Source organism: Vidua macroura, chromosome Z (genome assembly GCF_024509145.1).
Source record: "Vidua macroura isolate BioBank_ID:100142 chromosome Z, ASM2450914v1, whole genome shotgun sequence".
Classification (NCBI taxonomy): domain Eukaryota; kingdom Metazoa; phylum Chordata; class Aves; order Passeriformes; family Viduidae; genus Vidua; species Vidua macroura.
This window is the reverse complement of record NC_071611.1, coordinates 21,447,541-21,471,684: the sequence shown is the minus strand read 5'-3', so window position 1 is coordinate 21,471,684 and position 24,144 is coordinate 21,447,541. Positions and strand designations below refer to the sequence as shown.

Sequence of the window (24,144 nt, the reverse complement as noted above, 5' to 3'; positions counted from 1 at the left end):
GTAAAAAAAAAAAAAAAAGAAAAAGAAAAAAAGAAAAAAAAAAAAAAAAAAAGAAAAAAAAAAAGAAAGTACTGTCATAAGTTTTCATCCAAGGCACATTTCACATTTCCTGTAAATGGGAAAATAATTAATGAAGAAATAACAAGTTTCTAGATAAGTTTAACATAACTTTGTCATTATTAGCAAAAATGTAGTAGAAGTCAGAACAACCTTGCCCTCAAAAACCATTACTGCATAGGATAGAACCCTGGCATTGTAGTTTCCATGCACAAATCACTTCTGCCTCCACTCTTTTCGCCAGTTTGGCGACATAGTGCAGTTTGGAATTCAGTATTTTCCAGCATGGCTTATCACATATGATTTATTTTACAGCAAGGTTTTTGTGCACATGAACTGGATTTCTTTTGAAGAAGGCTAAATTGGTAGCTTTCCTTAACCTACACACTACATACAGTCACAAACTTAACTGGGTCCCATTGGTCTCACGTAGTGATTTGTCTTTTACAGAAGTTCAGACTGCAAGTGTGGTATGTACATTGAGGAGGAACTGAACTGCATCAGACCAGATGAATCCTAATCAAGCCAGAAATGCCATTATACAATTTATATAGTGTACATTTTCAGAGTCTCAATATGAATTCTCATTTACTGTTTCTATTTGATTAATTAATTAATTTTAATTTATTCATATCCATTTGTAACATTTCATTTATATTTTCATTGATACCTCTATTTCAAAAAAGTCTGTGTCTATTACAGTGATTTATTTGATAATTAAACATATCCATAACTATTTAGACATTTGGTGCTTATTCCATAGAGGTCAAGAGACCAGAATACTTTTGGGAGTAGTACTGCAATGACAACATGGTCTTCAACAAAGACTCATTAGTTTCATCTCCATTCAAAGACTTCTCATGTGAATGCAACTGCTGTACTGTGAGCTCTGGTTCCTGTATTTAGATACTTCAATAGATTTTATTACTTATCTTCAGTTCTCAGGCATCCAGCAAATCATATTGTTATTGTCAGAAGCTCTAACTACCATTCCACAAAGAATTAGGAATAAGAGGGAAGAATGGCATGACTTGAAAAAAAATCTGCCTTTAGTAAGCTCTTTCCTCATTACATCTGTCGCAGGTCATGACATTGCTTCTAATTTTGTAAGAATTATAGGTAGGTTTTATATAAATTTTCCAAATATCTTTAAATTTAAATGTTGAGTTCACCTGGCAGCATTATTGTGGAGTCTTGTGTTTTCCCACATTTTCTACTGTGTAAATAATATCTCTCTGATTAGACTTTTCCTCATTGATAACTAAAAGACTTGGAACAAAGAGAAGTCTGTGGAGGCCTTTTCCAGGCCATATTTTTCTCTGTATTCTAACTACTACTGGCACCAGTGTAGCAGAGAAAATAATAGTTTACCTAAAAAGAATAATACCCCTTCAGTTTTCTACAAGAGAGATTACTGGAAGGTGTAACTAAATTATTTTTGTAACAAATTACCTTTTTTTTTTTTTTGTTCTTTTGGCAGACTTCACAATTAGAATGGCATTTTAACCTCTGTGGTAGCTACAGAGAAAGGAAGAAACTAATATTTGCTCTTGATCAGAACCAGGGAGCTATTAAAGTTTACTTATCCAATAAAATACCCTGTGACTGAAATAGTTAATAACAACGGTCACCTTTTTTTAATACTATAAAGCCTATCTGATGTTGCAAAGAAGATAAATTTCTTTTTGTTTCCAGACAGCTGTCAGTTAACATTTACTTTCAGTATGATTTACTTATGAATATTACAGTCTTTTAGGACAAATGACAGGATTCTGTCCAGTTGTATATACAGTTGTGTCACCAAATAGTTCTGTCTAGAAATTTCTGATAATCTGAATTTTCCATGAGCCTAAAAGAAGTGAAATGGTCCATAAAATAAAATATATTCTCTGATCTAGTGAAATCCATTAGTAAATAGCAAGACATCTTTCACACAGCCCTTTGCAACAGATGTTACTGCTGCAATGGATTGCCACCACAAGTAGAATTTCATGTAGGCTGCCTTTGCAAAATTACCTGAAGAAACCGTTTTCTGTTAGCTGCTATAAAGTACATCACTGCCTTAATATAAACTTTCGTTTTTAAGCTGAAATCTGTATTTCAAGAGTGCTGTCCAGTATGAAAGCAAAAGACAAGTAATGGACAAGCTATTGTTCTATGAGATTCTTCAACTATTGTGACACAGAAAGTAAAGGTCTGATTAAAATCTTTATAAAAATTGTATGATATCACTGACTAGTAAGTCTTCATTTTTATCAAGGTCTTGTTCATCATATATTTTGTAATTTCTGCCCCAAGTATTTTAGATGTATTTTGATTTAGGAATGTTCAGTAACAGCTTTTGTTCCATTTGATTTCAACAGTGAGGAAAGGAAACTGAACATAAGACAAAACCACACTCGAATAAAAATATCAACAGCGTTCAGTGACTTTACTAATAACTGAGTTACCATACTTATGTTTGGTGAATCTTTCCTGCCTAAAAATGTAAATGATGCTTTTGTATCACTAACTGGACAGCTGAACAGTTACTTATTGTCTGAATACCTTACAGATAGCTTCTCTAGTAAATGTTCAAACATCTGTTCTCTTTTACGGATATAATCTCAGTCAACCTCATTTAAACTTTAGACTAGAAAGTCAGATCCTTCATTTTTTTAATTGTAGTATTCAAGTAGCACCTTTCTAGGAAAAAAAATAAAATGGAAACTGAAAGTGAATAGGAGACTGCGTTACAGACCTACAACCCTTTGGTGTTAATGCATTGCTCCTTCCTTCGTGTGATGCATTCTCACAGAAAGTGAGCAGGAAGCTCTTGGTACTGACTATATTCAATGTCTCATTTTTCAAAAATCTGCATACAAATTTTTCTTACAAAAACAGCCCAAACACAGCAAGCTGTAACACAAAGTGAAGAGATTTCATACAGTCTGGAATGTATGAAGGAGCAGAATGGCAACTAGCTGAACAAACATTCATATTCACAGGTTTAAGCAAACGACAAAAAGAATGCAATATGCATTACATTTATAGACATGCCTCTGATTCTCCATTGTGCTTCAATCAAGTTTATATGGGACATAGGATTTTGTTGCATCCCGGAGTTTGGGTTTAGATTAGGATTTTTAATTTATGTTAAAATAAGTCAAGTTCTGTAATCCCGCGTTTCCCCCGCGTTGTTCCCCCCCGCGGTTCCTGCCCCCATGTTGCCTGCTGCCGGCTCTTACCCCTGTGCCGCTCCTGTAACCACCCTGCCGTCCGGCCCCGGGAAACCCCGTGCTGGCCACACGATCCCGCTCAGCCCGCTCTGGCTCGGTGCCCGCCCCTGCGGGGTTCTCTGGTTGGTCGCGGTTGCTGACATCATCGCCACGGCAGCCGCCCCTATTGGCCGGCAGGCCGTGGATCCTCTCGCCCCGCCCCTCTATAAAGCCCTATCCCGCCAGCAGTCAGACGCCATTTTCTCCCATGCGAGTGCCGGGAGCGGTCGCGTCTTTCCATCGAACCGCGCCACGTGACCAATAAACCGTTCCTGCCAAGCACGGAGTAAATGGACAAATTCCTTCCTCTTTGCCGGGTCCCTAGCGCACGGTAACAGCGGTTGGCCAGCCCACGCGCCCGAGACACGGAGCCGTGTCCGGGAACCCGCGGCAGCAAACCCCGGCAGCACGTGGAAGCTACGCCACAGCCGGGCTCCCAAGAGCCGCGTGCAGCCGGGGAGAGCAAAAACCCACGCCGCAGGATTTCTTCTGTCTTTTTTAAGTAGAAGCATCACAGTTCTTGACAGAATGAGACATGAACAGTCAATAAGGACTAAATGCAGTGAAACTTTAAGTTTTGCAAGCATATTTGCATCACCTATGTTTATGTCTAGGATCTAATAAAATCACAATTCATATAAATTTATTTAAACTGGGAATTGAACTTTAAAAAAGATTAATGGATCAAGTGCCTTTTTTTCTTAAATCAAGTTCCAATACATGCCAGAAATAGATATCACCTTTTTTTTTTCTCAGAGTATGAGAATTCAGGAAAGATAAGAAGTTAGAAAGTAAGTTTCAGCAATAGCCAAGAGTAATGACTAGAATGTATTCTAAGATATGAAATGAAGCATTGCGCATCCAGCCACCAAGTCTGGAATTTTTCCAAGTGATATAACAAGAAAAGGATATAGATGGTTTTGATATTAACACAAGATGTTTTCTGCATTCAGTGTTTGTTTTAAAAATCGAATCAATCACTATAAATATAAATATATATGCCTTTTGGATTTTATCTATCAGCATAAACAATCCATTGTTATTCAGAGAGCATGTAATGTGCTATTGTTATTCAGAGAGCATGTAATGTGCTATATGTGCTATATGTGATTGTAACAGAATATCCTTAATGGCTGCAATACAAACCCCCAAAAACGTACACAATACCTACAGATTGTGAACATCTGTAGGTAAGCATCACACTAAACCTGTGGTGGCATCAACTGGTTAAGCTGTGTCACAGTAACACATTTAAAAAAAAAATTAAAAATCGTTCCTCATCTAAAAGCAGTTCAGTTCATCCCATCTGTGCTAACTGCTGTGTTGGTTATGCAGCCAAGATATCCAGCCTTTAATACCACCTGAGATCAAATGCAGACTGAACACAGTGGCAGGGTGAATTTTGCCCCAGTTTGTTCCTAAAATTACCCCTGAATCAATATGGACTTCAGGGTTTCACAGGATGGAGTTTCATTCTGTTTTTCAATTCTCTACTTTAATAATTACATTCTTCTGAGATTAAGTTGTGACGCCATACAGGTGCTTTCAATGCTTTTACTAACAGGCAGCAGTGTTGCTACTTTCACAAAGATCATGAAAACCCTTTACAAGTTTTTCAAATATCCTTCAGAGGTCCAAATTTCTATTTTCTACTCTCAAAGAAGACACCAATTTTAGTGGAAGAGCTACTAAAAACTATAATGTGACCTCATATGGAACTAAGAAAGGGATAAAGGGAGTCACTGCTCTATTTTTATCAAAATAAATGAAGGTCCAAAGACTGAAAGAGAAAATCCTATGTCCTAGAAACACTTTTCACACAACAGGAAATAGTAGGAACAAAACAGTAGCACTGTTTGGGACAGGACTACTCCTTTGCATTTCCAAATAGTAGGAACAAAACAGTAGCACTGTTTGGGACAGGACTACTCCTTTGCATTTCCAAATAGTAGGAATAAAACAGTAGCAGAAAAAGTCAAAGGATTCATTTAGAGCTCAATTTGTATATAAGTATTACCTGCACCAGTAGTAGATACAAGTTTGGGTTTGCTGCGTGCTCCGTCACCTTTAGTTGTATAGGCAGTCACAGTGAAAGAGTATGTAGTTTCAGGCTGAAGCCCAGAAATTATCATTTCCTAAGAAGAAAGAAAATAAAATAAGAAAAACTGATTTAAAATAGATTGTTTGCCAGGAGAATGCAGAGTCCTTTAGAAACCCCATTTATATTACACTTTTGAGCTATTGGCAGTGATAGCAAGCATGTGAATGCACCAACAAACTGTACTGTATGAAATACTTGATAATGCAATTTCACTCACTTAAGCAATAAAGTACAGCACACATCTAAACATATAGTATGCTAGTTTAAAGAAAAAAGCCAAAGGCTTAGTGGTGTGAACAGTGAAGAAAGTCTTCTGAAATACCTTGCCTGAGGAATACTACTGACATTGTGAAACACATGCACATGTAGATATGAGAAACTCAGTTTAACCTAATCATTAGCAGGATATCTGGTATAGTTGTAAAATGCCTAGTAAGAAAAATGTGTGCATTTACATGCACACTTTGTAAGTAATGATGGTTTAGCTGAACAAGAAAGCCTCGTTACTTCCATAACCTGTATCACTGGGTAGACTACACTTCTCAACATCTGAAAGGACTTCAGAAACAACTAGCCCTTCAGATCTAAAAGAGCTATGTAAAACAATGCTAAAAATCTGGTCAGAGGAGAGATCTGATGGCCCTCAGATGACAGCAGCTACAAAACAAGTAGCTCTTCAGCTAGAGCAAAGTAACAGCAACAACATCAAAGTGTAAATATCAGAGCAAGAGAGTATCTTTTCATACGTGTGCGCACACACACATATACATGTATGCACACAGAAGATGCTGAACAGTGTATGAGAAATGTACTAAACTTATGTCCTGCTACAGGGACAACAAGAGGAGCAAGTTTTGACACTCATAATATAAATAAATCTTATATGTAAATATAAAAGGACAGTATTTGGAGGTCTGACGGATCTGGAGTCCCCAAATTCCAGCCTGTAACCATTGGACTACTCCTTTGCATTTTCATATGGCTGAATAAACTTGCACTATATTTCAATGCTGCCAGAGGGACGGTATATTTATACATCTAGAATAAATAGCAAATGTGCAATCACACATCCCTCAGATGCAACAGCTATGAAAAGTTAATATAAAAATCATGGGCCAGACTATTATGAGTATATAGATTTTTCCAGATAGTGGATATGAGTTTAGTAAATATGTAATTAGAATTCAGCATTGTATTTACAGTCAGTTATTAGCAATATAGATATAATTAGGTAATGATCAGAATGAGTGGGCAAAATAGCTCAAGTAAAAAAAAAAACCTCAAACAACAAAATGAAACAACACATAACCACCGACTATCAAAAGATCAACTTACTAGACTCTATCTCTGAATTAAATTGAACTGTAAGGCCAAAATCAGTAAGAAAGACTTCATATCTTTCATAAGAAAACTGCACCTGGTACTACCAGAATTAAACTGTAAAAGGCAAAAAAACCACCAAAAACTACAAAGCAGAAAGAGTTAAGAAGATATTAGTCTCATCTAAAACAACCAGTACTTCACGGTGTAAGAGCTATGGCTGCATGGAATGTTTGAAAGTGTTGTTTGGATACAGCAAACATTATTACTTAGGCATAAACACCGCAGGGCATCTGGCTTTCCTGATAGCATGTATTTATTTTATACAAAAGAAAGCACAACTGACTTCTACTTTCTACTTTTTTTTGCTTCTAACTGAAACAAAAAAAATTTAACCTTAAAATGAATACAGAAAAATACAACTATTGGTATGTAACTCTGAACCACTTCTGTTTATTTTTCTACCATCTTGTAAAGAAGAAATTGTGAGGCAAAGTTAGTGACAGCCATCAAAAAGATGAAAACACAAATCAGTGCTGTACATTTTGGCATCATGCTAAACCCCAGAACTGGCAAGCAACAGTAACCCTACTCTCCCTTGGGGAAAAAAAAAAAAGAAAAAAAATAGCAACAAAGGAAAAAGGTGGCATAAGAGAAAAACCCTTGATGTTAGGAACATGCATTTGTGCAAATGACAAAAAAAAACACCCTGCAAAACAAAAACAAACCCAAAGAAAGCACCAAAAAAAACCACCCTAACCCAAAACAAAACCATACAGTGTTACAAGCAAACAGGCAAGACAAAAAAATCTCAACCCAAACACAAAATGTTTTTCTGCCCAATCAAAAAGTACTTACATGTTCAGCAGTATCATCATATTCCCACTAATTTACAGTAAAGGAAGTCAAAAGGAAAAACAAAAGAAATAAGGAGATTTGTAGCCTGGTTGATATAAAGTTTTCTTCTTTATAATAAAATGAGTATGAAAGATGTCTGAAAAAATCATGTACAGTTCGAATTATCCATGTAGAATCACATGAAATTTGGTTAATGAAATCAGGCCAGGCATTTTAAATTCCATTCCTGTTTAAAATCCAGCTACTTCCCTTTCACTGACAAATAAAAGAAGTAACGAATCCTCTTGTACCATGTAGTACTATTTTATAACAGTTTTTTTAAAAAGTTACCAAGACAGAATTAAAGGCTACCTGGTACTTCAGTTTCCTAAACTAATTCAATGCATTAAGTCTTGAAACCACACAGATGTTTTACCATCAAGGTCTTCATACCGGCACAAGCCTTAATCACATGTATCATAGAAGTATTACAGGCAGGAAAGAGTGGTGGGAAGAGAAAGGAGTTGACTATCCTTCCTGAAACAGTGGCAAGTGGGCTGGTCAAAGATAACCTTGACAAAAGAAGAAATGCAACTTTTGCCTTTTGGTATTTGGACTCTAATATCTCACCTAATCTCCAGTTACTGATCTTCTAGTGTTTAAAATAATTTTAATCCCCTACCAGACAGGTTGAATGGAAAAACGTGTGAAAAGGAGAACCACAGCACACTAGCATGTCCTTTTCCATCTCCTCTCCCTTTTCCCTTTCCCTTCCCACTTCCTGATCTACTTTCATCTTTGTCTCCACTGAATTTAAACCATAAGAACACCATGTTTTTCAAAATAAGAAAGTAAGTACTGGCAGCAAAGTCCTCCAGAAACAGACACAATATTTTGCAAATAGGGTTATGAGCAAAATGCAGGTGTAGGAGACCTGTTCTCCAAAGAGGTTGCTGCAAATCTGAAAATCAGAACCAAAACTGAAAAGGGAAAAAAAAAACTATATTTTTACCCCCCTCTTTGCTTACCCATATAAAACGCTTACAAAACAGATTTACTCTTTGGTTTAGGTTAATAATTTCTTTTTATTGCCAGTCAATCCAGTCATAAACTGTGAGCTAGCAGTGAGACATGTATAATGGATTATAGTTTCCCACAGCATGACTCAGGAACTTCAGTGTCAGGAGCTTTGGAAATCTTAAGTTTTACAGAACGCTAGTATATCTTAATCAGTAAAATCTTAGTTTGAGAAGCTTTTTAAACTGGATGTTTTAATTATCTCATATTCTCATAATTTCAAAAATAGATGGGAAATTTTGCAATATAATAACCACATACCTATTCAAACTAAGTTCCTCATTTTATTGAAGCTCCTGATATGAAAAATGGAAAGTATAATACCTCAGTGGTTTCCAAAGTTACCTTAAGAACATTAATTTATTGTGAAATGTGTAGTAAGGTGCATACAAGCTAATCAGAGAAACACTGTAATAAAAGGCTAACACAGGTTTCTAATGATCCTAGGCTCTCCACTGAAACACACAAACAGGAGATGGGTGGATCAGGCCATGCATAGTTTACTACACTGACTCTGGATCAGATCACCCTGATACTTTAGAACTTCAGAGTATAAGTCTCTAGGTTTAACAGAATCAGAACAATGACATAGCCTAGCATTTAGTTGCAGATCAACAGAGAAGAAAGCGTCTTGTTTTGGCCCAAGAACCTTTAAATTTTTTTCTGAAAAAAAAGGTTTTAAAATAGAGACAGAAAATGCTAGCTGGTAGACTATTAAAGAGAAAGAAAAAAGACCTTCAACAACAAAAGACAACTCTTTGGTAAGTGAAATGTTTTCAGTGTGATCTAGAAAAGAATGGAGTGTCCCAATTACCTGTGCATCCGCCAGCATGATGTCTTTTAGTATGGGCTGACCCTTTGGCTCGCCGTTCTCCATCCTGACGTAGTGGACCTGGTACCCTCGTATCTGACCGTGCTGCTTATTGGGCACAGGCGAGCGCCATGACACTTTAACAGCAGTAGAGTTGACAGCCTCTACCTCGACTTTGCGAGGAGGACCACTAGGAACTGGAACAACATCATTGGACAGAAGAGAATTACAGACACCTGTCCCACCCATGTCTTTCGTTTTTTTTTATAAGAAAGGGCAGACTCACTATGTTGTCTTTGAAGAATACAAATCATTCAGCAAATGAAGATGCTCAACAAATCTGCTCTACCTTTCAGTGAAAAGATCAAAAAACATGACTGATGCAAAAAATGGAAGAAAAAGGAGTATTAGAGAAATAGAAAAACATGTAAAAATGTACAAAAGCCAAGGAAGATGCTTTGAGATTCAAAGCATTATAGTACAAAGAGAGATTTTAATCACTGAAATAATAATACTATAATAAAAACAAAACCACAAAATATTAAAAAAAAGTTTCCTTTTTTTTGTTTGTCAAGTTCTATGTTTTATTTTGGTTTGTTTTTTCCTCAGGATAAAAAGGAGGCTGATTACAAGGCTGTCTTCTGTCACTTTCAAGAATGGAAGAAAAGAAAATGTGTGGAGCATCAGTTTTCCAAGATCAAAAAACAAAACTAAAAAAAAAAAAAAGCCAACACAAAAAAAACACAACCCAAAAAAAACCCTCAAATCAAAAACCACAATATGGAAGATAAAAGCAGTTAAAAAAAAAACAATCAACCAAAAAATCAAGACCTGAATAAAAGTTTATACACATAATTGTTTAAAAATGTCAATGACTGTAAAATCAAGGAAAAGGCAGGTAGTTTTTTCCCTAGGAGTTACTTTTCATTAAGGGAGGAGCAAGAAGGATATGTATGGGCTCAAAGGAGCAGCAGATTCATGTCACTTGCAAAAAAATATTTTCTGATTAAAAAATACCAGATAGAAAAATGGTGTAGAAAGAACAGTCTGTGAATAAAAATCTCAAAGGGCGATAGTATCTGGTTATATTTGGGAAAAAAAAAAAGAGGAGCAGAAAAAATATTGTTAGCCTACACAAACGACAACAGATGACAGAGTCATAGAGGTGCAAACTGATGTAGTGGAGGCAACATACCATCTTCATCTGTCCGAATCAATACTGCTAAGCTCTCTGGGCCAGGTCCAACATCAGTGTGAGCAGTCACAGAGATCCGGTACTCAGTCCACTTTTCCAGCTGTTCCAAAAGGTACTGGCTACTGTCCGAGGAAATTCCCAAAATTTCATGGGGCTTGACATCTTCTCCATCAATTCCAATGTACTTGATGGAGTATGCAGTGATAATGCCATTCTGTTTTTCCACCGGTGGAGGTTTCCAACTTACCAAAATGCTAGTGGAGCTGGGGCTTGTGCAACTAATGTCTTGAGGAGGAGCTGATGGCTCTAATTTCAGTAGTGGGTTAAAGGAGGATTTGAGTGGAAGGATAGAAGTGATTGAAAAAAATGAACAAAAGAAAAAAAATAAAAGATAAACAAATGAAAATAATAAATAAAATAAGTAGAAACTCAAAAAAGCAAAACGTCAGATAATCTTATGCACCTTGGCTTATTAACATGAGGAAACTGAAAATGAACAGGCAAACTAAATGGTGAAAAAGGATGTAGGGGAAATATATGAAAATGAAGCCTCAAAATAACATTACCTACCTGTAATTAAAATTCTTCTTGAAATAAAACAAAAACGTGATACCTCTAAGACTAGTGATCTATCTTTACAATCTTTGCAATTAGTGCAAGCTATAACATTTTAAGTAATACATGACATGTATTTACTTACAAATTTTGACATCCCCTTCAAGTGGCTTTATTTCCTTAAGACAGAAAATCTCTTTTTACATAACTCCTAAAAACTTGCAATAATTGCTACAAATTGCTCCATAGGTTGCAATTTTTGCAGCCTTTTCACTCTCATAAACAAATTACTGTTTTTTTGGTTCTTTTTAATGAGTCTGCCTGACACAAGTCAACCATAAATTACATTTAAATTGAAAGCATTTACTGAAACACTTATTATAGCTAACATACTATGAGCATGCAGTCCATAGAAGATGACGAAAGTCTTAGTCAAAAATTTACCTACCAGGAAAAAGTGACAGGCTTGCTGATTCTGACTGTAACTTGTACTTACCCTAGATCAGCTGTCAGTTTTATTTTTTAACTTCTCTTGGAGACACCTTTGCTAGCAAAGAATTAATGCTACCAGTAGTGTATATTATTTCTACAGGAAAAAAAATCTACCCCAAACAACATGTAAAGAAAGCAGGTATTCATTTTACAAAATGAATTTACAAGCTAAATACATCAGAACGTGAGTTTCTGTCTTTGTTTCATCTCCTGTCAGCATCATTAGTCTTCAGAGCAGAAATGCTCACCTTTAGTCATTTGTTCTCAAAGGAGAATGTTAGCATATTTACATTTTCCAAGCTTCAGAGCATTTAAGCATGCATGTCATTCCACTGCTTTCAGTGAGGCAAATCAAGCACTGAAAGTTAGGTATGCATTTATGTGCTTAACTGCACTTTAACTTACCAAAATCTATGCTTACTAACAGATCATTCAGAGCACCAAAAAAAGGAGGCATAATTCAAACTCACTAGCAGAAGGAGGGGATGAGAACTGCTTTCCTATTTCTGCCTCCTGTCTTGTAAGAAAAACATAAATTTTATGTGCAAGATCTTTTTTCCCCTTTACATCCCCCTCTCCATCTTTTCTTCCAATTTCTTAAGGGAAAAAAAGAAACAAACGGATACTTACACATAATAGTCACATCAAATAAAATTAAAAGAACAGAGTAGGCCTAGGACCCTGCTGTGACCTACTGCATTTACACATGTATCTTTTGGTTCCCTGTAGTTCTTTCTACAGGGATCAATGGCTTTTTACTCAGTATGGTACACTGCTCCTCCAAAGGGAAGATAGGAGGGAATTTACTAGTATTTCAATAAACTAGAGGAGGTGGATGGAAGAACAGATGACAATTAACACATTTTGGGTTATTTTTACAGACTAATTCAGTAATCAACTACTCAAAAGAAATGGGTCCCCTTCTACCATTAACTTGTGCAAGAAGTGAAACACATGTAAAATGTCCCTTAAGGTCTTACAAAAAAGAAATAAATCCCTGCAGCATCTTCCTCTGATACCAAGATGAAAGGCAGTAGCACATTCTAGTGAATATTGCTAATAAAAGCACAGAAGTTTATTAATTTTTAATCCATTATACTCTGAAAATGCAAAATATTGCACTTATATAACTGAAGCTAATTTGAAGGCTACTTTAACTAATTTTATTAACGCATATATGTTTTTTCTTAATTGCACATTAAAAAAAAGTAATCTTTGCAGCAAATAACTTGGATCTGACCACTGAAATCAACTGGACATGGCAACTATCTGAAGACACAAGGCTCAGAAAAACATAACATATTCTTATATGCAAGAAGAGAAAATGGCAATGTGCTAATATAAGGAATACTTGACTCCTAGATGTATGTTTCGTAAGCAATCTTCACACAATGTAAGATAGTGAGCATTCTAAATAGTTGAAATGGCTCCCAGAATAAACAAATACCTATTTCTTAATCAAATTATTCATTCTGAATTACTAAACTGAAAAATTGCCTTGCTACTATATCTAAAAGTAACCTTGTGTTACATGTGTTTATTTGTGCTTATTCCAAGTGCCTTAGAAATGCTTCAGAAACACATTTAGCTTTGCTTAAAGGTGAGCAGCACTGTGTCTCCAGTCACACTAATTGATATTAATATGTAACATTAACAAGGAACAATAGTGTAATCACATGTCATGACTGCAAGTTAAAAAGATTAATGCCAATTAAGAAACTGATTTTTCTGTTTTGAATTATTGTACTTTAAGAACAGGCAAATTAATTTAAAACAAATAAAAATAGAATTGTACTAGGTTTTTCAATGACACATTGTAATGCAAACTGTCAGGAAAATATAATTTATCAGGCAAGAATAATCCTTCTCGACATCATTGCTGAATAGCTGATTGTTTTAGTTAAGTCTTAATTTAAATGTTTTAAGGTATATATACAAGTCCCTGACAAATTTTTATATTTCTAACTGTTTTTCTCAAGGTGGAAATGACTGAACATCATAAAAAGCCTAGATTAAGAAAATTTAACAAAATTTAATAAGTTGTTAAGAAATATCTGGTACAGTCTGAAATATTCAATCTGATCCAGTTTTTTGAACTTTTTTGGTACAAATTTTTGCACTTCAGGGAGATGCTGCAGAAACAACCTAGAAAATGTGCAGAGTAGGGAAGTGGGATTTTATTGGCTAAGGACTTTTATTAATGTATACCTATTGCATGATACAACATTTCACCTTATTATAAAATAAAATTTCATTATGCCAACTTTATATTGCCTCCTTAGACACTGGTTTATTTAGGTTATTTTTTGAAACAATGTAAAACCACTCATATATTAAGCTGATCACAATACACCTCAGAATTTCATATTTTAAGCATTCTTTTGCTGTATCAAGCAACGTGAATACTGTATTTTGCTTTTTTCTCTGTTTCTGCCTTCCTGGGCTACTGAGATTAATAGAAACAAAGAGAATAAATATTTCAAGGAAAGACACCTACTTGACTGCATGGTTCTGGCTGAGATTTCTGCTGTTGAGGCACCCAGGCCTTGAGGAGACCGTGCAGCTAGGCGGAACAAGTACAGGCTGTTTGGCCTTAAGCCTTGCAGACGATATGATGTAGTAGGTTCAGTGGAAACCCGTTGCTAAATGTAAATAATAAGATAATATCTTGGTTAGTATTCAGAGACTCTGAATTCCATAAATATTGCCTGTATGCTTTTGCACTGGCATAAAACCACAAAGAAAAACTTAAATTCAAGAAGATAAAGCAGAACAAAACCAAACCCGAATAAATTTCTTTTGACAAACAGTAATAAACTATTTTAAAGACAACAGTTTAATGGGTGAAACTCAAAGCCACAAACAAAGCTTGCCTCTTTGAGGAGCAAATAACTACATACAAAGTATGAAAGGCTTTTCACAGAATACTACATGAACTAAGCCTTACCTATAACTGTCTTTTACAGCAGTGATTTTATAGTGTAAATTATCTTGGGTTTAACCTTGTAGTTAAATATATATTCAAACTATTAAAAGCAAAGTCTTCCACAGAGTAACTTACTAAGCAGCAGCCTGCATTCTATTTGGAAGTGAAATACAGACCTGGCCCCCTTACACAAACTTATGAATTCAGTGTATGTGCGAAGCTGCTCAGTTGAAGCATCAGCAAGGACCTGAAGATGCAAGAGAAACCAATGAGGCTGACAATCTCCTGTGCCCTTCTGAGAATCCTGGCTTCTTTCTTTTCTCTGTGACACCTGGTAATACGGCCTTTCCCTATCAGAAGAACAGTTTATTCTAAAATTTATGGGACAGAAACGATAGACACCCACAAACTGAATTTTTTTTATGATGTAATGGTACCGAAGAAGTCTATTGCAGGCCTTAATCTTTAGAAAGAACCTCCTGTTTTCTTCTCAATTATTACTGAAATATTAGAAAAGCTCAGGAATTCTCTTACACAATGGCACAGAGAAACAAAAATTATCTAAGGCTGAAAATAGATTTCAAAGTTCAGGTGTAAGTTCAAAAAAGGCTTAATGGGTCCATAAAATGTCCTCAAATATTTTTGCTTCCAAGTCTTTATAGATAAATAGGCTCCGAGAGACATAATCAATGTCTGAAACTGGATGGAATTTCTGTGGACAATTCATTGCCATCTGTAGCAAAATTCCACTGGCTGGTAACCACATTTTCTGCTGTTTACACGCTTTCAGTCTGTCACTAGGCTAACCGCTGAGCTTAACAAACCTAAATATCAAGGCATTTCTACTAACCTAAGTTACTAAAAAATGAAATTTAAACCATTGCCACATTTTATGTCCAACTTATTAAAGATCATTCAAAAGATGTACAATATTGCCACTTACTTCCTCCCCATGCTCCCCATCTTTGTAAACCAGTTCATAGCTAGAAATGGTATCAGACCGTGGAGGTGTCCAGGAAAGCAGTATGCTTGTTTCAGATTCAGGTTCTGCTTTGAAGTTCAAGGGTTGACCAGGCACTAAAGAAAAGTTGAGCAGTGCGGCCAATTATTTACTTGGATACTTCAATATTTTCAAATCTTTTAAAATGTTATCTGAACATGGCATGCAATATTACTTTTATTTATCTTACTGAACTTAAACAAATTGATTCACAGTACTCTGAAACAAATTATCTAAGCACAGAAAAAGTAAAATTATACATTTAATTCACCTGTTAAAAACTATCAAGGATTTCAAATAAAAGCTTTTGCAGTGTAAATAAAGCAAACAGAACTGAAATGCAATTGAAGAGATGCCTGGTGATGAATACCAACAATCTAAAAATGTATATGTGAAATGGCAAATATATACATCTATATATTTGTGTGTGCGTGAGAAAAAGCTAGATCATAGAATATATGATTAGCTGAAATAGTCTAGAATAAAGTGTTAAAACTATTATATGCATTTCCAGACATGATTTTTTTTTTTCTCAGCTCATAAATGAAAGTCAGTAAACATATCCTGGTCTTTAAGAAGACACCCACATACAAACCCCAGCTTGTTTAACTTGAAGTAGTTAAAACCTAGTGAAGAGATATTCAGCTAATTTCTCATTAAGTGAAGTTTTTCCACCCTTTAATGACTGGTCTTTTTAAAAATATAGTTGAATTTCTAGTGACAACACTTTCTAATTGCAAGAAGTAAAAAGCACTTTTGACTGCACTAGTCAATAACATTCTCTGTTGTTATATCTTGTGCAATGGTCACAGAAATGATCCAGACTAAATGCTATCCTAATTTACTTCTTCGAATGTGAAGCAAATGATAAGGTTGACTATGAAAAGACAGGAGAACATAACTATATCATTGGATTGTGTACAATAGTTTTGGCACCTAAGTTCTTAAACATTTTTTAGAACTATTAACTTTCAGTTAATAAGAGTTTCAGTTAATAGTTAACTTTCAGTTAATAGGTGAATTAATAGTGCCATTGATAAGGCATGAAACAGTTTTCCAAAGCTGTTCTCTAGCTGTTCAAGAATAAAATGTGACATGCTCTCATTTTTTCAGGGGCAAAATAAAAAGATGTACTTCTTAGCACACACTGAGAACAGGTGTAAGAAATAGGATGTGACAATAATGATGGTTTCATAAACATTTATCAGGGAAGAATTCTATGACAGCATTACAAGTATGTTCTTTTAGTACAGTAAAAGACATAAAAACTTCAGAGAGTAAACTGTTAAAATAATTTGGTATTTTCATTTTTATCTTCCCCAGACTTCTACAGAATATTAATTTGAGGAGAACACTGCCCTTGTGTATTCTGGTGCAGATTTGGTATCTAACTTTCAATAAACAGAACCTTTATACATGAGGTACATATTCTTCCAGTTCCTGGGTGGACTTTTTTTTTTTTAATGAGTGAGTGAAAGTAAAAGGAGACCAACTCTTTTACAGGAATAAAAAGGGACAGGACTAATTAGATGTTTTTCTAAAAGGTGTCTGGTCTAAAAAGAGACCTCGGTCTGCAAAGTGCAAAGAGGAGATGATCCCAAAGCATGGGGAGCCATTAGAGGAAACATCAACTAAGTATTTGTGACGGATTCTAATTATGCAAGGAGAGGCTGCAGTGATGGCAATGGTTGAGCTGGGAGAATGGATGGCTCTCAACAGCATTCCCAGCAGTGACAGAAGGGATGGAAGAGATGTAGCCAGGCTCTTCACAGAGTGTGGCAGGTGAGAGGCAGTGGCACAAGTTGAAACATGAGAGGCTCAGGACAATGTAGAAATGCAGCCGAGGCCCAAAGATGTTGGACCATACCAGCTCTGGGGCGTTTTACACATCAAGTGGGTGAAGTCCTAAGAAACTCAGTCTGACCCCAGAGCTAAGCCTGCTCTGGGCAGTGGCTGTGGCTGGACACCTCTGCAGATAATCATCCTGCCAGCCTCAATCATCCTGTAATGCTATGATCTGTACTTAATGTATGGGTACATGAACTGTAGAACACAGCCAGGCAGTAATAGTAAATGATCAGTCAAGTGACTCATATGAAGGCTAGTACCATCTGTTATGATAAATATGGCAGCAGATGGAGAACTAAGGGTATTTCCTGACTCTCTACATGTTTTAAGACCCTCATTCTCCAAGTATTCCCTTTAGAAAAACCCAAACCCTTTGTCATCTTAGGTCTGCAATTCTCAATCATTTTATAATACAAGCTGATGGCTAATTGGACTTTTCCGAATGCTGTTTGTCAAAATAATATCTTGCTTTAAAATTTAGTCTCCCCTCGGATTTTTTAACCACGGTTAGACAACTCTGATGCTGTAAACACTGACAGAAGAAAAAGGTGACAGGGAAGTCTGCATTGCTCCAAACAGATAAGAGAAGATGATGAAAAGAGAAAACAAAACCAAAATAACAGAAACTAAACACACTTTATTGCTAATAAACTCTGTTATGGAACCTAGTACCAAAGGAAAAGTACCAGTTAAGGTACAATTAACTTTTAAACCATTTAGGATTTTTGCCTGGAACACACATCTGTTAAAAACATCTTCAGTGGCACATGGGAGCTAAGCCAAGCTGGAGCTGGCAGAAGCTACTGGTCTCCTTCAGAGAGACAAAAAAGCCTAGAGAAACTGCAAAGTGTATGCAGATGGACTTTACACTCTTACAGAAGTGTTTTTAATGTCACATATCAAATCTAACTCCGTATTAGTACTGTACACAGGCACCCCACTAAAAGGGATGTTTTTGCATGAGCATTCTCTCAATACTGTCTTTTCTGTTTTGAGAGCAATACAAGAGTATTTTAAAACCCCTAACTTCTGTGTGCTCCAAGTGTATCTCTTCTTTCTTCTAAATATATCTTAGGCAGTACACACAACAAAATGCAATAACAAAATAAAGAACAAAAACAAAATAAAGAACTAAGTCCACAACTAGTTTTTCCAAAACTGCACATCGACTTCTGCATTTTCACTTGCCTATTCCTCCATGTTTATTGCTGGATAACCAGGAACAAACACAGATTGCTGGACTTTGTCCTGCGTATGTGGCTTTATTTTTTTAAAATGCCAGAACAGGATCCTAAAATAGGACCTCAGTAAGGCACTTTAGTTCCCTGCACAGCTCTTCAGCTGACTGAGGTAACCAGAAAACTGCTCCAGGACCATACTGGGTTTGCAAGTGATAATAGAAAAAGAGGAGAGTGTCCAGGATAGAAAGACCCCCATGACATTGCTAGGGTGAAATCCACACCTTGAGTAAAATTCAATGAGTTCAATAAGAAATGAGCTTTGCAAAGGACAATAGATCAATCAAGAGAATTTACAATCAGTAGGGAACCTAAAGGGACCAAGGATTTATGCTTCTGATTTCTCTGCAAGAAGCCTGAAAACTACAGAGGAACTCTTACAACTGAAGAGCTATTGTGCTCCAGAGTTTTTGCTTTGTAAACAATATATGTATTTTTTTTAAAAAAACATAATAACAATATAATTAAAAAATAAAATGGGTAACGTACAAAATAAAATGTGCACTGTCTAACATACAAAATAATATGTGGACTGTGCTCTCCCTGTCTCTGCTACAACTGAAATAATCTCTTCAAATGAGTCTGAAGATACCTAAGGTTTGCAGTATCAAACAAAGAACTACAGTACTCAAAATAATTAACTACTATACATTTCAGATTTTTAAAAAAGCATAGTATATTATGTGAAAAGTAGTCAGAAATCCATAAATCACTTTATTCAAATATTATCTCTAACTGACGTAGTGGGAGCCCAGACAATAAAATAAACATCTTAGTCAGTCTTAAAGACAGTCTACCTGGTCCTGTCTGAATGTCTAAAGAACACAGTGAAGAGATAAATTATCAGTGTGGGAAGCTAAGATCCTCAATACTGAACTCATCTCGTTAGCACTTAAATTAAGTAAAATAGAGACTGTGACACTTAACAAAAGTTACCTGTGCATTGAGAGTCGGGGAGTTATTCAAAAGCTGAAATAGTCTTTCCTACCTGACCAGAAATGTCCCTTGAGGGAAGTTTTAAAATTCAAGTCAGTTAAAAAGCTATCCTATACCTGGCCTCAGCATCAATACATGTAGGTATCTCAAAGAGGGGTGCCACAAGAATGGTGGCAGACTCTTTCCAGTGGTGCCCAGAGAGAGGTGGATGAAGTGGCCATACACTAAACCACAAGAAATTTCTCCTCAGCCTGAGGAAAAGCTTTTTTATATTGAGCACTGGAATAGGCTGCCCAGGGAGGTTGTGGTGTTTCCCCTCTCTGGAGACATTCAAAAGCCACCTGGACATGTTCCTTTGTCACCTGATCCTGCCTTGGCAGAGGAGTTGGACTGGATGATCTCCAGAGGTCCCTTTCAATCCAAAATTTCTCCCACCTGCTTTCTTGATTTTTGAGTTTCTAGGTACATGCTCTCAACTCTTTTCATGCAGAAGTCCATTTAATGAAATGCTGCAAAAGATACTAGGCTAGGACTGTGGAGTTTAAGAGACATCACCTGTTCACATGTTCATGAAAAAAATTTAAATGTCTGGTAAAGTAGCTAGCTTGCTACAACACAGAACAGTACTTCCTTGCTATCAACTCTTTCTCTGAACTTCTAATCTTCTTTTACCACAAGAAATCCAGAAACATTAATTTTGTTGAATCTAAGGCTCCATTTATGCGCCCTGCAAGTCAGATACTTGACCTTCTCATTACTATCCTTTTTCCTACGTTCAAAACATTACCCTTTAATAATTGTAATAAACCTTAGTCTTCAAATAATGGAGAATCCTTCATTTAAAACTAATAATATATTTTGTGTTTTAAGTTTTTTCCACAGAAACATATACTAACAGGTACACAATATTTATTCATTTTTTCCTCTTTCTTTTTCCAGCAATCTACTATCCAACAGACCTTGTGTACCTCTCTCATGTCTTTCTATCTAAGCTCAGAAGAAAAATTCACTTAATTCCTTTAGTAGCTATCCTCTCTTTGCAGGTTAAAAATTAAATGAAAACCCAAACCCAGACAGTTCAAAACTCTAAATTTTCTTGGTACACACAGATTAAAATATGTTTAAAATAACATTCTTATGACCAGTTTAAGCCCAGAAAGAAGTTATGAAAAGTGCGTCCTGAGCAGCTAAACTGGACACAAACACATTTTGTTTACTAACAAAGTAAAAAAGCAAGAACAAGAACAAGAACAAGAACAAAAACAAGAACAAGAACAAAAGAAGTATCACAGTAAAACTTATATTCTAACTTTCTTTATTCTAAAATTTGGTAAGTCAATTAACCTACATAATACACCAGTCCTGACTCCCTCCTCAACAGAATCTAATCCTTTGGTCCAAAATGCAGAGTAAAGACTCTCTTAACTTTTGGAATAGATTTCCTTTTACCCAAAAGGCTCAGCTCCACAGCTTTTTTCTGATTACAGAATCTGTTAAAATTGGGTCTTTTTAACATAAAGAAAGCACTGCTGAAAACAACTGGGCAATATGACATGGTTTTGCCTTCAAATGCTTAAGAAAAAATACTGAACACCAAAAATAGAAGCTTTTTGGGATTTTTTTCAGTGTTGGGTTGTCTGAAAAATATATCCTTCTCTTCCTCTCAAACTACATGCACCCAGTAAATATTTTAATTAAAAATCTAAATTTCACTACCAGCAGAGTTTCAGCTGACCTGCAAAGAAAGAAGACATTCATACACCCATTTCAAAAGTCTCATTCTGCTGTACTAAGAAAATAAAAATTCCTCTGAACAGTTTTTTTAAGAAGAAATTATTCATTTTTATAATCTCTCTCCAAAGATCAGAATACACTTAAGGCAGGAAAACTCTGAACCATGTAACAGAGCCTGTAAGTCACATATGTCAGCAAGATTTTCTTTTATATATGCTCTAATATCCCCAAAGTGAGGGTTAAGCTAAATATATATACAATTGCAGGCTTATTTGTTTAAAATAAAATCAACCAAATGTAATCAGCATCCCATTCCTACTTTAACTCTTTTAAAATGTTTCCATTAAATCTATTTTCCCTGTCCTTAAATGGCACTTTATATTCACTTTAATATTTGTAATATGTTTAATCTTGAGAGGTTTTAACTAAAACAATTGTATTCAGATGTACATTAAAGCAAATTGGGAAGAGAAGGGCAAGGCAGGCATTTTTTTCTATGATGTTCACTGAAGAGAAACTACTGGATAGAGAGATGGGCAAATCCAAGTTTTTGACCATACCCTAAACTGGACAACTTCACTAGACTTCTGTCTTTTTTCTCTCTTTTATGACTCAAAACATTTGTATTTCATGTAAAAGTATCAGTGCTTAAATATGCTTCCTGTATGCTCCATTCTTTGTTTTCTTTCAATTTTTTTAACATAGTCACAATTAAACATTGAAATCATGTATTGAGAAACCCTCCAGCACTGTTAACGTTGCAATTTCTTCAGATTGCAACAGTAATCAGAAACAGATGGACATGCTTGCTTCTCTGAAGTGACCTCAGAAAGTAATGTAACTTGGGCCACTCCAGCTGAGCCTCAGTGCTCATTATTTTGATTCCCTCATCCTTCACTGGGGAAGCCACTGTCAGACAGTTGCTAATCTAAGAGGTTTACAGTTGTGAGTGATAACACAGATAAGGAGCTCACTAAATCTTCTTCTGGAAAAGCCTTATGCATGTGGATGCAATCAGAAGTCAGATGTCAATATAAATACTAGTTCTTTGAAAATGGTTGCAAATGCAAGAATTAAACTATGGTGTACACATCACATTTGCATGTGCAAATTTTATAACTTAGCTGAGATACTGCAAAAGGTAACAACACAACACCTAGAATGATTCCAGGACAATACATCAATTCCTGTCTTTATTAGATGCATGTTGGTAAAATGCAGAAGTAAAAACTGGATGAAACGTTAACTGTCTACAGTTAGACTTTAGAGATCGTTTTTTAAGAATTTGAGGGATGATAAATTCTGCAACAGGAAACTTTCCTGTACTAAAAAAATCAAGTACTATTATATATTTCTAGGAAATCACTGGCCTACAGTAATACTTCATACAGCCTTCTCTAAACTGCTAGACAAAAGGACAATTTCTTATTGCTACAGTAAAACACTTTGTGCAGTGTAACTCTACCAGAGCTTCTCACTTTAGATTTCATAAAAACTTTTCTGCCATGTTTTTTACTCTGCTTGCTTGTCCTTTACTAATAAAACTAATTCATGGACCTAAAAGTTCTTGAACAGAAACAAAATAAACCTAACTGCAAACATAAACCAAGAAAATAGTGACCCTGTGGTGTACATTTTGTTGGGGCAGTTTTGATTTGACTTATAAATCCAAAGTGTACAAACCTGCTTGCTTGAAACTACACAAGGTTTGTTGAATTTAATGCTCTCATGTTTTCAATGTTCTCAGAATCTTACCAAATATTTGAATACTTATGCAGTACACGTACATTTTAAATTTTCAAAAGCAATATTCCCTAGAGTGATACAGCATAGGAAAACTGCATGTTGCCTAAAGAAAACCCACCAAAACCCACAGGTAACATCTCAAAAAAAAGTTATGAAGAATTACTGACAAACAGGTTTAGTGCACAGAGCACTGCCAAACAAAAGCTGTAAGATTTGGCCACCTCCAGGATGAAGGTCTCCCTGAGATTTCAGTTGCACTGAAGATATATTTCTTGATACTGATGAAAAAGAAAGTGCGATGGGGCAATTTCCACTCTGCAAAGATAACCTGCATTGTGGAATTGAGAAAAAGGTTATCTGCAAAACTGCCTGAATAAACTGGCTATACTTGAGGAGTAGTTTTTTTTGCAACATTTTAAACTGAAAGTCTCTCTCACAAATTTTTGCTCATTGCTAGCTTACCTCCTGTTTGAGTGATGACTTGAATGTCACTAGAAAGTGGTCCATCCCCAACAGAAGTAAAAGCAAGAACCTTCACAGAGTATGTTTTCTGGGGTACAAGATTCCCAATAGTGGTAATATGGCTGTCAGCCACATTGTGCTTCATCCAACTGTTGACATGTTGAGTGGGGTCCATGGTGTAATAAACTCTGTAACCTTGTATTTGCCCATTAGGTTCCTCTGGTTCTTCCCACTGTACCAGAATGGTGGTGGAGCTCAGCATACGGGCCTGTACATTGCGTGGTGCACTTGAAGGTGCTTGTTCTGAAGTCCTTGTTGACACAGGCTCGCTGGGTGGCCCTCGCCCAATGTTATTTACAGCAACTACCCGAAATTCATACTCTGAATATGGACTTAGGCCAGCCACGCTATAACGTGTTGTGGCCACCCCATCAATTTCTTTATATGGCTCCTCAGAGTTTTTGGGTTTGTGTTGGATTATGTAGTAAGAAACTGGCTCAGGGTTTCCAGAATCCCAAGTCAACGTTATGCTAGTTGCTGTGCTCTCTGTCA

At 35.9% G+C, this 24,144-nt stretch overlaps 1 protein-coding gene across 1 annotated transcript in view; it reads right to left on the bottom strand.

Moving 5' to 3' along the window:
* PTPRD (protein tyrosine phosphatase receptor type D) overlaps positions 1 to 24,144 on the bottom strand; it is a 978,753-nt gene that overhangs the window by 116,061 nt on the left and 838,548 nt on the right. Inside the window, exons 18-24 of the mRNA XM_054004205.1 lie at positions 23,593 to 24,144; positions 15,572 to 15,705; positions 14,200 to 14,344; positions 10,656 to 10,961; positions 9,464 to 9,657; positions 7,594 to 7,620; positions 5,332 to 5,449 (exon numbers count right to left, since the gene is read on the bottom strand). The exon at positions 23,593 to 24,144 is cut by the window's right edge and continues 30 nt beyond it. Coding sequence (XP_053860180.1) covers positions 5,332 to 5,449; positions 7,594 to 7,620; positions 9,464 to 9,657; positions 10,656 to 10,961; positions 14,200 to 14,344; positions 15,572 to 15,705; positions 23,593 to 24,144 — 1,476 coding nt within the window. The remainder of the gene's footprint in view (positions 1 to 5,331; positions 5,450 to 7,593; positions 7,621 to 9,463; positions 9,658 to 10,655; positions 10,962 to 14,199; positions 14,345 to 15,571; positions 15,706 to 23,592) is intronic.